This window comes from Spermophilus citellus (genome assembly GCF_964194105.1).
Source record: "Spermophilus citellus genome assembly, chromosome: 17".
NCBI lineage: Eukaryota > Metazoa > Chordata > Mammalia > Rodentia > Sciuridae > Spermophilus > Spermophilus citellus.
The window spans coordinates 12,124,464-12,139,982 of NC_138199.1; the positions used below are offsets into that span (position 1 = coordinate 12,124,464).

General features: G+C 39.0%; 1 protein-coding gene across 2 annotated transcripts in view; it reads right to left on the reverse strand.

Annotated features, from left to right (window-relative positions):
- The window catches only part of USP43 (ubiquitin specific peptidase 43), a 71,451-nt gene that overhangs the window by 26,819 nt on the left and 29,113 nt on the right, over nt 1-15,519 (reverse strand). For both annotated transcript variants that reach the window (XM_081271169.1, XM_081271168.1), the window contains exons 6-9: nt 13,291-13,426; nt 11,593-11,728; nt 8,815-8,926; nt 1,740-1,843 (exon numbers count right to left, since the gene is read on the reverse strand). In XM_081271169.1, the coding sequence (XP_081127295.1) occupies nt 1,740-1,843; nt 8,815-8,926; nt 11,593-11,728; nt 13,291-13,426 (488 nt within the window). The remainder of the gene's footprint in view (nt 1-1,739; nt 1,844-8,814; nt 8,927-11,592; nt 11,729-13,290; nt 13,427-15,519) is intronic.

Genomic DNA, 15,519 nt, shown 5'->3' on the forward strand with positions numbered 1-15,519 from the left:
AACACTGCACGACTGTAAATATATGAGGTATCTAGAGTAATAAAATCCATGGGAAAAAAAACTAGAATGGTAGTTGACAGAAGATAAAGAGAAGGGAAATCTGGGGGTAGCTTAATGGCTAGAGAGTTTCAGTTTGGAAGAATGAAAAAAATTCTGGAAATGGTGTCAATGGCTGTACAACAATGTACAAGTACATGGCAATGTAATGCCACAGAGCAGCACACTTAAAACATGGTTAAAATGATGCATTTTATGTCATGTATATTTCATCACAATTTTTTTAAAAGGAAGAAATTTCTAGAACCAGAAGGAATAGGCAGGGTCAGGCAGGCTAAGATGGGCTGAATGGAGGTCCTGGGAAAGGGGCAAGAAATGGAGACAGCAAGTGCTTGGGAGAGCTGTGCTGGCAGGTTGGGGTCAGAGGGGTGGAACCAGATGGCAGTGAGATTGGGTGAGTGGCAGGTGTGGGCCAGGAACAGGTGTGCACCTGGGCCCTATCCTAGGGCCTCTCAAACCACCTATTGCAAAAGACTAGTTGGCTGGCTTGTTTCCAAACCACACAGAACACTACTTTGATCAAAAATAATAAAAATGTAACTTGGGTACAAGGTCCATTCTTTTTTTAAAAAAAAAATTACTACATGCAACATTATCTTACATTACGTTATCCGAATGCTTGGACATTTCTCAATGTCTCCTCTCAAGCTCTTATCATGGACCTGGGACAATCAGCCTGTAGGCCGGCGCTGGCCTGCTGAACGGAATTTAAGGAACATAATTCTCATCTCCAACACTGAGCACCAGGAAGAGAGCCTTCTGCCCAGTGCTGCCCAAACGGGCCCCTGACGGACATGTATCCTGCTTCCCTATCTCTCTAGAGCACCCACCAGCCCAGGGATGTGGATGGGATCTAAGTCCCCAAATCTTCCAGACTGCCCCATCCTAGTTCTAGTAAAGGGAGATAATTTTTTTTAAATAATAGAACTTGTACCCAAATTACATTTTTCTTGTTATTTGTGATCAAAGTAGTATTCTGTAATGGTTTGGAAACCAACCAACCGACTGGTCTTTCGTCATTGGGAATTTGAGATGCCCTAGGAAAGGGCACACCTGTCCACGTCAGGAAATCCTTAGGGTCTATGAGAAAATGAGCAAAAGGGGGGGGACCCACACAGAGAGCAAAATCACCCCTTAGGTACTGACCCTTGTGGACGGCCCTGCCAAGGCTACGCACGGTGACTGGCTGTAGAGGGGGACATGGGGAGAATCAGGAAGTCAGAGGCATGGCAGACACAGCCACGCTGGCTTTGTCCTCTGCCCTAGTTCACAGCTTTTCAGAGTTTCGGGCCAATGTTTGGGTGTCAGCCTTTCACCCACTCTAGGGGGACACAACAGCTGGATTCAGTAGCGCAACCTCTTTGAATAAATGTGGGCATTTAGTTAGACCAATCTGGATTCCAACTTGGGCTTGCCTGTTAACTAGATGTGTGAATGTAAGCAAGTTAGCTAATCTCTGAAAAGTTCAGTATCCCCTCAACTTTGAAGTGGCCATAATAGTATTTCTCTGGCCATAAGGGGTCAAAGAGCAGAAATTCTCTAGGGACCCAACGAGGCTGAGGTTGAAGAGGGAAGAGATCAAGAACAGCTAGTACTGTGAGAAATTTTATGAATGCATTTGTTTTCTTACCGATTCTTTTATTAAAACATTTGTTTTCTTACCAAACCTTCAGCTTCCTTACCTGTCAACTGCCCAGTGACAGAGCGGCCGACTGTCCTGTGGGGATAAGTAACTACAGGCCAGAGAAAGTCCCACAACTCGGATGGAGAACAGAGACCCCAGGTTCTGTTGAGACAAAAGGAGAGGAGAGGGGTCATCAAATGATCCTTGTGTTATATGAAAAAAAAAATGTTCAACATCTCTAGCAGGGCTGGGGATGTGGCTCAAGCGGTAGCGCGCTCGCCTGGCATGCGTGCGGCCCGGGTTCGATCCTCAGCACCACATACTAACAAAGATGTTGTGTCCACTGAGAACTGAAAAATAAATATTAAAAACTCTCTCTCTCTCTCTCTCTCTCTCTCTCTCTCTCTCTCTCTCTCTCCTCTCTCACTCTCTCTTTAAAAAAAAAAAAAAAATCTCTAGCCATTAGAGAAATGGAAATCAAAGCCACTGTAGTAAATGTTGGCAAGGATGTAGAGAAAAAGGTACATTCATACGTTGCTGGTGGGACTGCAAATTGGAACAACCATTATGGAAAGCAGGATGGAGATTCCTCAGAAAACTTGGAATGGAACCATCATTTGACCCAGCTATCCTGGGTCAAATGGGTCCTGACACCTCAGTTTATATCCAAATGACTTAAAATTAGCATACTACAGTGACACAGCCAATTTAATGTTCATAGCAGCCCAACTCACAATAAACTATGGAAACTACCTAGATGCCCTTCAATAGATGAATGGATAAAGAAAATGTGGTACATACACACAATGGAATATTACCCATCCTTAAAAAAGAATGAAATTATGGCATTTGGCAGTATATGGATTTAAATTAGACTCAAGTGGCACAGAAATGACTCAAAACATGTCCATCACTTTTTTATATAGTTTTTGTTTGTTTGTTTGTTTGTTGCAATACTAGGAATTGAACCTGGAATGCTCTGCCCCTGAGCTACATCCCCAGCCCTTTTTATTTTGAGACAGAGTCTTGCTACGTTGCCCAGACTGGCTTCCTCAACATCTTCTCTCAGCCTCGGAGTCACTGAAATTACAGGTACAAGCCCCCACACCAGGCATTCTTCAATGTGTTTTGAACATTCCTTTAATAACCAGAATTTAAATTGCCCAGACTGGCCTTGAACTTGTGATCCTCTGGCTGGCAGCGGGGAGACAGATGTGAGTGGTGGGAATATGAAGCTAAGGGAATAACTCTATAAACGGAGCCCACTGCACTGAACCCCCACATGCTTTCACTTCTAAAAAGCAATTTACCTGCAGCCCTGCCTGGCTTCAGTCAACAGGATATGTACCATTCCTCAGCAAGCTGCCTGTTATCTGCAGGAGAAATACAGGCCCCAAATAACACTGATCAGAGGAACACAAGTTAAGTTACCATGAAGGCGGGACTCTTGTGAACTTTACACAGACCAGATCCTTATCTACTCAGGTAGATAAGGATAATTCCCCCTAGCCATAAAATCTATAAGATGTCCCAATTCAAACTGGTCAACATGGGCCAAAGTGACCTAGAATAGACCTGGCTCTGGGGACTTGAAAGTTTATCATCATCCTACTCTCAGTCAAAAGTCAAGAGATGGACCTGGGAGGAATTGTCTGGAAACTTCCCTGGGACCAATTTCCAACTAAACTGGGGGGCAGGAGAGGTGTGCTGTCCATTTTCTCTCTGAGAGGACCCACGCTCTCCCTTGAGAGTGTCTCCTTTTCCTGTCCCTTCTCATGCCTGTTAATCTGAGCAAAATGCCTGAAACCTTTCTGACCTGATGGCAAGAAACAGGTTTTGAAGGGGTGGGGGTGGGAGGCCTTCATGTTGCTCCCAAAGGGCTAGGTATATTGCTCAGCAGTAAAGTTCCCTTGGGTTCAATCCCTAGTATAAGAAAATCAAACAAACAAAAACTCAGTACAAACAAAAACTCAAAGAGCTAGCTGGGCGTGGTAGTGTATGCCTGTAATTCCAGCCAGAAGGTTGAAGTAGGAGGATTGCAGATTTAAAGCCAGCCTCAGCAACTTAACGAAGCCCTAAGTGAGACCCTGTCTCTAATAAAATACAAAAAAAAAAAAAAAAAAAGGCCTGGGGATGTGGCTCAGTGGTTAAGCTTCCCTGAGTTCAATCCCTGGTACAGGAAAAAAAAAAAAAAAATCCAGAGATACAAAGTTTTCATATATTAAGCAATCATTTTTTAAAAGATTTATATTCTCTTAACACAGTGACCTGTTTAATATATGAAACCTTCCTCCAGATATGAATGCAGTGTATTTAAATAACCAGTGTTTAACTGGAGAAGATACTTATACAGATCAGTAAGTAATTTAACCTATTTTATTAAATAATTGCTATCACCACCAATGAAACAATTATTTAGAAACAAGTTAATGCACATTTTACATACCACATGCAAAAGAAATATTTATATATTTCAAAGTAAGGCTACAAAGAGACTCTCATCTTAGTTTTTATCTAAAATACACATTTTATCATAGTAAAATTGAAATTGAAGTGAATCCTACAGTCAGTGATCTGTTTTGATGATAAGTGCCTCTTAAAAATTCAGTGGAGGGGCTGGAGTTGTGGCTCAGCATAGAGTGCTCCCCTAGCATGTGCGAGGCCCTGGGTTCAAACCTCAGCACCACATAAAAATAAATAATTAAAACAAAGGTATTGTGTCCAACTACAACTAAAAAGTAAATATTAAAAAAAAATTCAGTGGAGGGGCTGGGGTTGTGGCTCAGTGGTAGAGCACTGGGTTCGATCCTCAGCACCACATAAATGTAAAATAAAGATATTGGGTCCACCTAAAACTAAAAAATAAATATTAAAAAAAAAAGAAATTAGGACTGGGGCTGTAGCTCAGTGGTAGAGCACTTGCCTAGCATATGTGAGACACTGGGTTCAACCCGCCCATACTACATAAAAATAAATAAATAAATAAAATAAAGGTATTGTGTCCATCTCCAACTAAAAAAAAAAAAAAATTTTAAAAAAAGAAATTAAAGGGATACGTATAAGGTAGGGAGGGGGCAGGGGGTTAGCCAGGATGGTGGAATGTGATGTGATGGACATCATTATCCAGAGTACATGTATGAAGACACGAATTGGTGTGAATATACTTTATATTCCACCAAAGATATGAAAAATTGTGTTCTATATGTGTAATAGAATTATAATGCATTCTGCTGTCATTTATTTTTTAAAAAATCAAAAAAGAAAGAAAATTCAATAGTGAATTACATCATGTTAAAATAAAAAAAAGAACTCTGAACCCTTGTGCATTGCTGGTGGAAATGTAAAATGGTGTGGTTGCTGTGGAAAACAGTATGGCAGTTTCTGATAACATGGAACTTCCATATCATCAATCACTTCTACCCCTAGGTCCACATCCAAGAGAACTGTAAGCAGGGACTCCAACAGATATTTGTACCCCAATGTTTCCAGCAACATTATTCAAGACAGACAAAAGTTGGAAACAACCCAAGTGTCCATCAACTGAGGGACAAATAAACAAAATGTGGTACATACACACAATGGGATCTCAGCCTTAAGAATAAAGGAATGGGCTGGGATGTAGTTCAGTGGTAGAGTGTATGCTAAGCTGGCTCTGAAGTCAGTTCCCAGCAGCACAAAAATACAAATAAGAAAGAAATCGGTCAATCAATCTACTATCTGCATGTTAGCAACTGACTCCTTAATTAACACCTTCAGCCTGAACTACTTCTAGGGCTGAGGGTGTAATTAAGTGGTAGATCATTTTCCTAGCATGCCTCAGGCCCTGCATGTCTCCCCAGCACTGCAAAAGGAAGAGGAGAAGGAGGTGGGGGCGGGGGATTCTGGCATATGCTACAACATGGATGAACCTTGAATATATCACGGTCAGGGAAATATGCAAGACACAAAAGGAGAAATATCATAATTCTTAATTATACGGCGTATCCAGAATAGGCAAATTCATAGTTAAAAAAAATAGAATGGTAGATGGGGGAGGTAGGGGGAACTGGTTTCATGGGTTTCTGTTAAGAATGATGAAAAATTGGCATTATAGATAGTAGCGACAGTTACACAACATGGCTAAATGTAATTAATGTACATTTATGAATAGTTAAGATAAATAAATGTCATACATATTTTACCACAATGAATGAAATCTTCACTCAAATAAATGAAATATAGTTCTTCACATATCACTGATGCAGCTATAATTGGAAAAAAAATTGTTTTTCTTCAAACGCGACGGGAGACATCTATAAACATACTGATGAAATGTAGGTTGAATTTTGACAAGGGAAGAAGAGAAAAGCATTAAAATTCCAGGAAAATCCAGGAGTGGTGGCGCAGGCCTGTAATCTCAGCTACTCAGGAGGATTCAGCAACTTGGGGAGACCCTGATTCAAAATTTTAAAAATTAAAAAAAAAATTAAAAGGGCTGGAGATGTAGCTCAGTAGTAAAGCATCCTTAGGTTCAATCTTTAGTACCAAAAAAAAAAAAAAAAAAGTTCCAGAAAAGATGATCAGTAAGCACTTGGGAAAACAGAATGATCCAAAACAGATTCAGAGAATTGAGTGGATTCCTTTGGCTGTGGTGGCTTATATGTACTGAGAGCAATGTCATGGGGACAGGAGGTGAACCAGAACCTAGCTGTAGAGGGTTGCTATGATTTGGATGTCTTTTGTTTAATGTAATTATTCACCAAGGGACCGTTGTCATTGAAGGTATGGTCCATAGGGTGGCACTATTAGGAACTAATAGAACCGTTGAAAGGTGAAGCCTTGTGAGAGGTCATTGGGTCACTTTGCCCATTCTCTCTTTGCTCTACTTGGACATATGATGATTTTGCTCCTACATACACTTCCACCATGATGTGTGCCATCTGCTGTCCTCGCCAGAACTGAGGCAGTCAGTACCCGTGTCCTTGAACCTCCAAAACTATGTGCTAAATAAACCTTTTCTCTCTACAAGTCAGATTCTTTGGAGTCATGAAATGCTAACTAGTACCAAGGTCTTGAGTGTGAAGTTCAGGGAATGTGTACATTTGCCTAATCTATAACCACATTCTAGTTGAGCTGTGGTTTCAACAAAGAAAAATCAATGGCTAGAAGCCAGCTGACTTCGGGGGCATAGATTCAGGGTTGGCCATGAGAGGATATACTTCCTAAGAAGACCATTAATTTCAATCTGGGAAGAAAACATTTTTCTCTGCCACCCCAACTGAGCCTTGCTGTGTGCATGGCAAGACCATCTATCAAGGAGGCACCAACATGTGCATGAAGGCAGCCGATCCTGCCCTCACACAAAGGAGTACTGCTGGCCACACGTGCATGATTTTACAAAGTGGCCATAAAAATGTTTCCGCAATAATAACTTTTTTTCATAATTCATGCAAATAAATTCTGTCCAGCAAACTGGTCACTTTCATAAGAAATATTTTATTGTCTTCTATTCTTGGCTAAGGGAGATTCATTTTTAGAACCTTCAACAGATGTTCACAATGTTTAATGTCTTCAGTTCACTGTTGAGAATTTTTAATATATTCTCTTCAAATTATTACCATATTGAGCCAATATTTAATATAGTATTAAAAGAATGAGCCAGTGCAGTGGTGCATGCCTATAATCCCAGTGGCTCAGAAAGCTGAGACAGGAGGATCACAAGTTCAAAGCCAGCCTCAGCAAAAGCCAGGCGCTAAGCAACTCAGTGAAACCCTCCTATCTCTAAATAAAATACAAAATAGGGCTGGGGATGTGGCTCAGTGGTTGAGTGCCTCTGAGTTCAATCCCCAGTACCAAAAAAAAAAAAAAAAAAAAAATGTCCAGGAACCTCACAACCATTTGGGGCACATTTTTCCTACAGAAAATTACACCTGACCACATATTTACAAATGCATCTATAGGAAAGCATCTGTGGTCAAGTTGAAGGTTTCCTGTATTTGAATTCTGCTGTCCCCATGGATGGCTAGATAAGTTCTGAAAATCAAAATGACTATAAATACAGAAATAAAAGTATACATGTGGACTAGGTAAAGAACCAGGGCAGCTGAGATCAATGTTCACATAAAAGTGGTTTCACCCACTTTCAACCAGCAGCAGCAACCAATTTAGGAGATGGCTAAAGCTATTACTAGATTCTCTGACCTACTTGTAGAGAAGTTAGTTTCTAATTTGGGCACCATGGCAGATCTGCTCTGTAGTACCATTAACAAAATCCTTTAGAGATAAAGGTTGGAACAAATGTACTGAAGGTCCTTAACAAAGTGGCATTTGGTATAAACCCTAAAATCAAATGTATGGTCTTTGTTTTCTAAAAAAGGAAGAAGGCACACTAATTATGAGAGTTATCTCTGAAATCAGAGTGGTATATCCCCCAAATGAAAGACTCAAAGAGGATAGTTGGGAAGAAACAAGATTCTGATGCTACTGACCTGTCTCTAAAAAGTTCAATATCTTCTGCACCAGGTAGCCAATGAAAGGGTATCTGATATCATAGAAACTGAAAACTAAAGACTTTATAAATGCCAAATATCCCTGATTTTTTTAAATTTGGGAACTGCCAATCTGAGAATAACTGAACAAGGCATAAAGGTGTTTCCCCTTGAGTCCTTACTCTCAGTTTCTCTTTATTTTAATATCTAGATTTTTCACATGTGGACATCATCCTCAATTGTAACTTTCCACAGAAAAGATACCTCCAGTCTCTTGCAATTTTTTGATCTTACAATATAAATTTATGGCACTTATCAATTTTACAATTTATCACCATGTGCTATCCTCTAGGAAAAACCATAGATTTACAAAATTGAGAATAATAATAATGTAAATGTTCCCCTTTATTCCAATGGTGCTTGGAAAAAGTAAAGAAAAAGTTCCGTGCATGAAATGTGTTTGGCAATAATGCAAAGATTAAAACATCATAGGCCATAAAGTGGTTACTTTCTTGCACATAAACCCAAGTTGTTTGATAAAGCAATGAGCACTGTTATTCACAGCAAATTCTTCTCTCTCATGAGTCATCCCTGGATTCCACCCTCTTCCACCCACACACACACACACACACACACACACACTGACCTGTGAGAATTCACACTGACCTGTGCGGGGGCCTCACTCCTCATGAGATAGCGAACCTTACTGAGAATACACTGCTGGAGTTGAGCCCAGGAAATAGTTCTGTCTTCCCTTATCAGGAAAGGTGGTCCAAATCTGAAAATCCAAGGAAATCAGGTTATTTTAGCAGAGGAGAGTCCCCAACAATACCCAACAATCATGAGTGTTGGCTCCACTCATGGGTTCCTTTCAACTGGGTAAGTAAAGCATTAAGAGTCAAATACAATACAAAACCACCAATCAGAAAGCGTCATCACTTAAGAGACATGGCCTTGAGTGTCTGTGTATATAAGAGGCCCAGAGATGCAAAGCTTGGGAGGTACTGCAATGCAAACAGACTACTCCAAATGATCCACTGACTGGTAAAATCCACAGTAGAAGAAAGAGACCAGAACATCAGAACCAGAGGAAAGCAGGGTGGAGATGAATCCAGATGACACTACTGTCAGCTTTGTATTTGGGGAAAACTATCATTACTGGAGATATTTTCCACATCCCAACCTACAGAACTCACAGAAATGAACTTGTCGGGCAAAAGAACACTGGATGTGCCTGTGGTTGCAGGTCCTAACCGTGCCTGGGCATCACCAACCATTCACTATTCCCTGATCATGGGAAGATCCAATGGAGCAAGAATGTGCAGTAAACTTTGCTAAAACACAGCACAAAGATGAGGTGATGTGTGTGCGCATCCATTGAATGGAAGATCAGTTCATTTAACTAACCCTGTATTATTAAACATTCAAGTTGCTTCCAATTTTTTATTTAAATACTACTTGCTTATGGCAGGAACTGCATGTATTCTCGTACATACACTTTGGCTATAGATGACCAATTGTTCCTTTGGAATAAAGTTCTGGAAGTGCAAAGGCAAGAAGACCAAAGCTATTTATCCGCAAACTGCCCTCCAGAAAAGCAATACCAATTTGCTAGTGAGGCAAGTTCCCAATTCTCTGGACTCTTGCCTGGAATGAGTATTTTCAATTTCTAAAGATTTCTCAATAATTTGAAAGGTTAACAATAGTATTTTGCCATTGCAATCAGAATTTCTCCTACTAATGCACTGAATATTTTCACCGATGCCTGTATTTCTTCTGTGAACTCGGGTTCATCTCTGTGGTCTCATTTTACTGAGAGTGTATTTATCTCATTAGTTTCAGAGAGGGGAGAGCTAGGTTTGTACATAATGGACATGAATCCTTCCCCTCTCACAGGACATGAATATTTTTTCTCATTTGTCCTTTACCTTTTAAATTTGTTTTTTGTTTAAAATGTTACATATATTTTAAAGATTAACCTTTTCCTTTATGGCCTCCTCCTGACTTACGTGTTCAGTAGCCCCACCACCCAAAGACATAAATATTCCCCTACACTGTCTTAGATAGTTTATGGTTTCCTTTTCTATAATTACCTCTCTGATCAATCTGTAATTTATTTATATAAAGTTATGGCAAGGATAAAGAATTGATTATTTAAAATAAAACAAAGGAAAAAAGTCAATTAGCTAAGCATATTTACTGAATAATTCATTCACTCCCTAAAAATGTAAAATAGTTACCATTTTATCATAATAGATACTTTAGACTATAGTACATTGATTTAATTGTATATATTATAGTATTTTAATAAATAAATTTTATCCTGTTTTAATCATAATTCCTCTTTATCCTCCCCTCTTTTAATATTTTCTGTTTTTTCTTAACAACTTATTATTCCAGAAAAATTTTAGAAACATTTTATCAATCTAAACATATCTTCTCAGAATTCCATCTCTCTCTCTTTTTCTTTTTTGGCAGTGATAAGAATTGAATCCAGGCTTTCTATATTACTAAGCATGTGCTCTACCACTGAGTTACATCCCCAGCCTGGGATTCTATCTTTTAACACTTTGTATTTTTTAAATTTTATTCTATTTTGGGTAGACAAATAATTACACATATTTATAGGGTTGTTTTAATACATGTATACAACATGGAATGATCAAATCAGGGTAATCAGAATATCCATTACCTCAAAACATTGATCATTTCTTTGTGAACACTATTTAGACCTAATAAGAAAGCTATCTGGTTTTATTTATTTGTAAGGTAACCAAACGATTGCTTTCCTGAATGTTTCCATCCATTCTAATCACTCTCCGTTTCTTGATTTTCTGGACAGACTACCCTATAATATACAAATAGTGGCAATTTCATTTCCTCTTTCATTTATTTATTTATCTGTTTGGTTTTACTCGTTGAGATGGAATCTTGCTAACTGTCCAGGGTAGCCTTGAACTCATGATCCTCCCACCTCAGCCTTCCAAGTAGCTGGGACTACAGGTGTGTACCACAACACCCTGCTTTTTGCAGTACTGGGAATTGAATCCCCAGGGCCATGCACATGCCAGACAAATGTCCTGCCTCTGAGTAAACACTCTTTCCTCTTTTCTTACAGCCAATTTCTTTGAGCTCAGCTGACCGCACTGCCAACCCTCACAACACAATATAAAATAATAGTTGGTGAGGGCAGGAATAATTGTTCTTGCAATTAGCAAGAAAACTCTGATGTTTAATTGAGGATGATGTTAGCCATCTGCTTAAAGCAATTATTTCTAATTCTCTTGTTCGGAAAAATCCCTTACTCCCTTCTCCTGGTTTATTAACCTTGGGAGTGGATATTTAATTTTATCAAGTTAAAATTATTCTAGACAGAATCCCAAGTACAGGTCCACAAATCCCAGACATGAGGTAGAAAAAAAAAAAGGTTGAAGTGAAACATACCTGCTAGCCTGTTGCCCTGACCCCACCAGGTTACAGAAAAGGATTAGCACCTTGTTCTCACTGTGGAGAGGCAGGGAGAATCGCTGACCCTCTCGGGCTGCCAAGCGTGGAGACCCCAACAGACCCGATGGATGAGCTGGAGGAGACAAAGGGTGTTAAAGAAGCTCCTTCGCCGGCCCAGAGCCTTGGCTTCTCTGGCCCTCTTCCTTTCTGAGCATCTATTCTCCACCAGCGGAAGGACATCGGGGTTATCAAGCAGGAGACAATAAGATTCATGGTACCTGTGCCATCAGGCACCTGCTACACAAAGATCATATGCATGAATTTGGAGTTGTATTTGGCCAATAATTTTAAAATAAAGGCAGAGGTTTAATGGACTCCAAAAGTTGCTTTTGTGCCTTGATCAGAGAGCCCCCAGACCAAGATGGTGAAAGGCTTACTTATGGAGGAAGAAGAGGGATTCAACTATTCTCTATTGTTCCAGATTCCAAAGCTCAGAGTGTCCCTGTGGATTCAGAGAACATCAAGCATCCAGTTCTCCCAGCCTGCAGCCACAGTCGGCTGAGGATTTGGAGCCAGAGCACAGGATTCATAGGGGGATGGCAGTCATCCCTTATCAAAAGGAGACACATCCCAAGGTGTTCCACAGATGCCTGAAACCTCAGATACTACCAAACCCTTTTTTAAGCTATTGTGTTTTTTTCTTATACATTTATGCCTATGATAAAGCTTAATTTATAAATTAGGCACAGAAAGGGATTAACAACAACAAAAAAATAAAACAGAAAAATTATGGGTTTGGGCTATATCTCAGTGAAAGAGCACTGTCTAGCATGTATGAGGCCCTGGGTCTGATCCCCAGCACTACCAAAAAAGTTATGATATGTCACAATGTATCCCACTATTATGTGTAAACATAATGTACCAATAAAATATGTAATCATTTTACAATTTATGAGTTGTTATTTCTGGAATTTTCCAGTGAATATCTTCAGATCACAGTTGAACATGCGTAACTGAAACTGCAGATAAGAAAGCCATGGATAAAGTGAGGACAGTTATTATACTATAATACTGGCACAAAGTCCTTTAAAGAAGAAATAGGAGCCTTCTAGACTGGCTAATTGGGCCAAAACAGAGACTATTAGAAATTGACTGTGTCAGTTTAAGATTTAGGAAACTACGCATCAGGAAGTGGAAGTATTAACAAAAAAGTCATTTAACTAATTTCTTGGGCCATCTACTGCACAAATTTGTAGAAATTTTACTTCAAGCACAGACCTTGAATCATAAGCATCCCAGAAATGAAGATCCTACCAGTACCTACACGAAATAGTGCTTCTCAAACTGCTGTCCCTGAATCAGCAGCATCCAAATCTCCTGGGAACTTGTTAGATATGTGAATTCTCAGCTCCATCCCCACACAAGGCCTACAGAATCAGAAACTCTGAAGACAGAGCCCAGAAATCTGTTTTAAGAAGCCTTCTGGGTGATTCTAATATTCACTAAGGTTCTGAGAACCCCACTATTAGCTGAATAATTTCTAATATCAACCCTCTGCACATCAAATTGCAAGAAAAATAAACCTGAAACTTTAAACACTAAAACTTAATGTTTTGTGACTCAGCACTCAAAGAGGACCTCTCAAACCCATAACTCATTATATCCAAATAAAAATTATTGAAAGCACTATTATACCTGAGAGAGTCCCTTGGCTCGGTGACGGAGGGACTTGGAAGGCATACACATTATCTCCCTCTGCAATGGTATTCAAGTCCTCTTCATCAAAGAAAGACCGCTGGAATCCATTGGGATACAGTTCAACCAAGATCACCTGAAATGAGAAGGATCATTTTTCCTTTTGATTTCTCTAAGAGAACCTAACAGATAAGAAACTGAAGTGACAGAGAGTCTTAAAACTCCTTTTACCCTTTCCTTGCAAAGTGACTACACATTTTAAATAATAAAAATTAGTAGTTATAACAATCAGATTGACCACAGACATCTCAACCACAATCCACACCCCCCAAAAAAACCCTTGAAAATCTAAAGTTTTATACCCAGCTAAAGTATCATTGAATAATAATAATAATAATAATTATTATTATTATTATTATTATTATTATTATTATTAAATAAAGACCCTTCAGATAAAAAACTGAGCATTTACCACTTATAGAAGTTCAATGAGAGAATTTCCAAGTAGTTTTACTAACCTTTTTTACATTATGCCATATGTGAAAAATATGTTTATGGAACACAGATTAAACACAGGAGATGGTTTGGTAATGGAGGAGAAGGGTGACTATCTTGAGGATCCTAGCTGCCCCAGACCTAACTCTGCTGCCCCAAGACTAAAGTAATCAATAACCTAGCATTTATAACATTTATAACTATATAATCCATTCAAGGCCCATTTGCTGGGAAATTCTCTTGTAAAAGATACATTTCAATATTTAGGGGAAAAAACTGAATCAGAAGGAAAATGAGTTGTAAGAAGAAAGGATAAATCAAAGAAAATGGAAAACATAATGAATACTACTTTTGCAACAAGTAGGAGAGAAGGGAAGAGGTATTAGGTTACAAAAAATAATACCTATCTATAGTTGTCTAGATCAAAAAGGTATAAGGGTAAGCCAGACACAGTAGTGCATGCCTGTAATCCCAGAGGCTCGGGAGGCTGAGGTAGGAGAATCACGAGTTCAAAGCCAGCCTCAGCAACTTAGAAAGGCCCTAAGTAACTCAGCGAGACCCTGTCTCTAAATAAAATATAAAAAAGGGCTGGAAATGTGGTTTAGTGGTTAAGCATCCTGGATTTACACCCCAATACCAATAAATAAATAAATAAATATAAAAGTAAAAAAGGGACAAGGATGTAGCTCAGTCGTAAAGTTTCCTGGGTTCAATCTCCAGTTCCAAAACAAAAACAAACAAACAAAAACTACTTAAAAAAAAAAAAAAAGTATAAAGGTAATTAAAATACACCAGGATCTTAACATTAGCCTTTGTTAATGATGCATACTGACATTTTAATAATAAACATTAAAAGCAATAAATAAAATATATATGTCCCAAATCACAAGACAAAAAGTTGTGAATTCAAAAGAAGCAGTAAAGCTGTAAGACTCAAAAAAAAAAAAACAAAAAACAGGAAAAGCAGGGTGAGTAAAAATCATAAAATAAGATGGCAGAAATACTTTTAAATGTATCTATAATCATAGATTTTTTTAAAAAGTGGAAAAAACTGCTAACAAAAAATCAAAATAGATTTCAAGTTCCACTCAAAAAAGTTCCTACTTGCCATGCATGACAGTGCATGCCTATAATCCCAGTGACTAGGGACACTACAGCAGGAAAATCCAAAATTTGAGGCCAGCCTCAGCAATTTAGCAAGACCCTGTCTCAAAATTTTAGAAAGAAGTGAGAGGCTGGGGTTTTAGCTCCATGCTACAGTGGGGTGAAAAAATAAAAGAAATTCCTATACTAGCATCCCCAGTTTTTTCTATCTCCTTGAACCAATATATCACACCTTTCACATTTCTGACCATCCTTCTACTATTATTCAAACTCTACCTCTCCAGAATTTTGATCTTTTAGGACTTCCATTTTCCCGAAACTTCCCTCACCACCACCCCCAGCCCCCTTCCCCTGACACACATGTGCACAATAAGTCTCCTAGAGTATTTTAGAGTTTACAAAGCAAGATACATATTTTCCCCCTATTTAAAATCATCATTTAAAAAAAAAAAAAACACTGTAGCTGGGCACCGTCGCGCATGCCTGTAATTCCAGTGGCTCGGGAAGCTGAGGCAGGAGGATGGAGAGTTCAAAGCCAGCCTTAGCAAAAGCGAGGCTCTAAGCAACTCCATGAGACCTATCTCTAAATAAAATATAAAATAGGGCTGGGGATGTGGCTTAGTGGTCGAG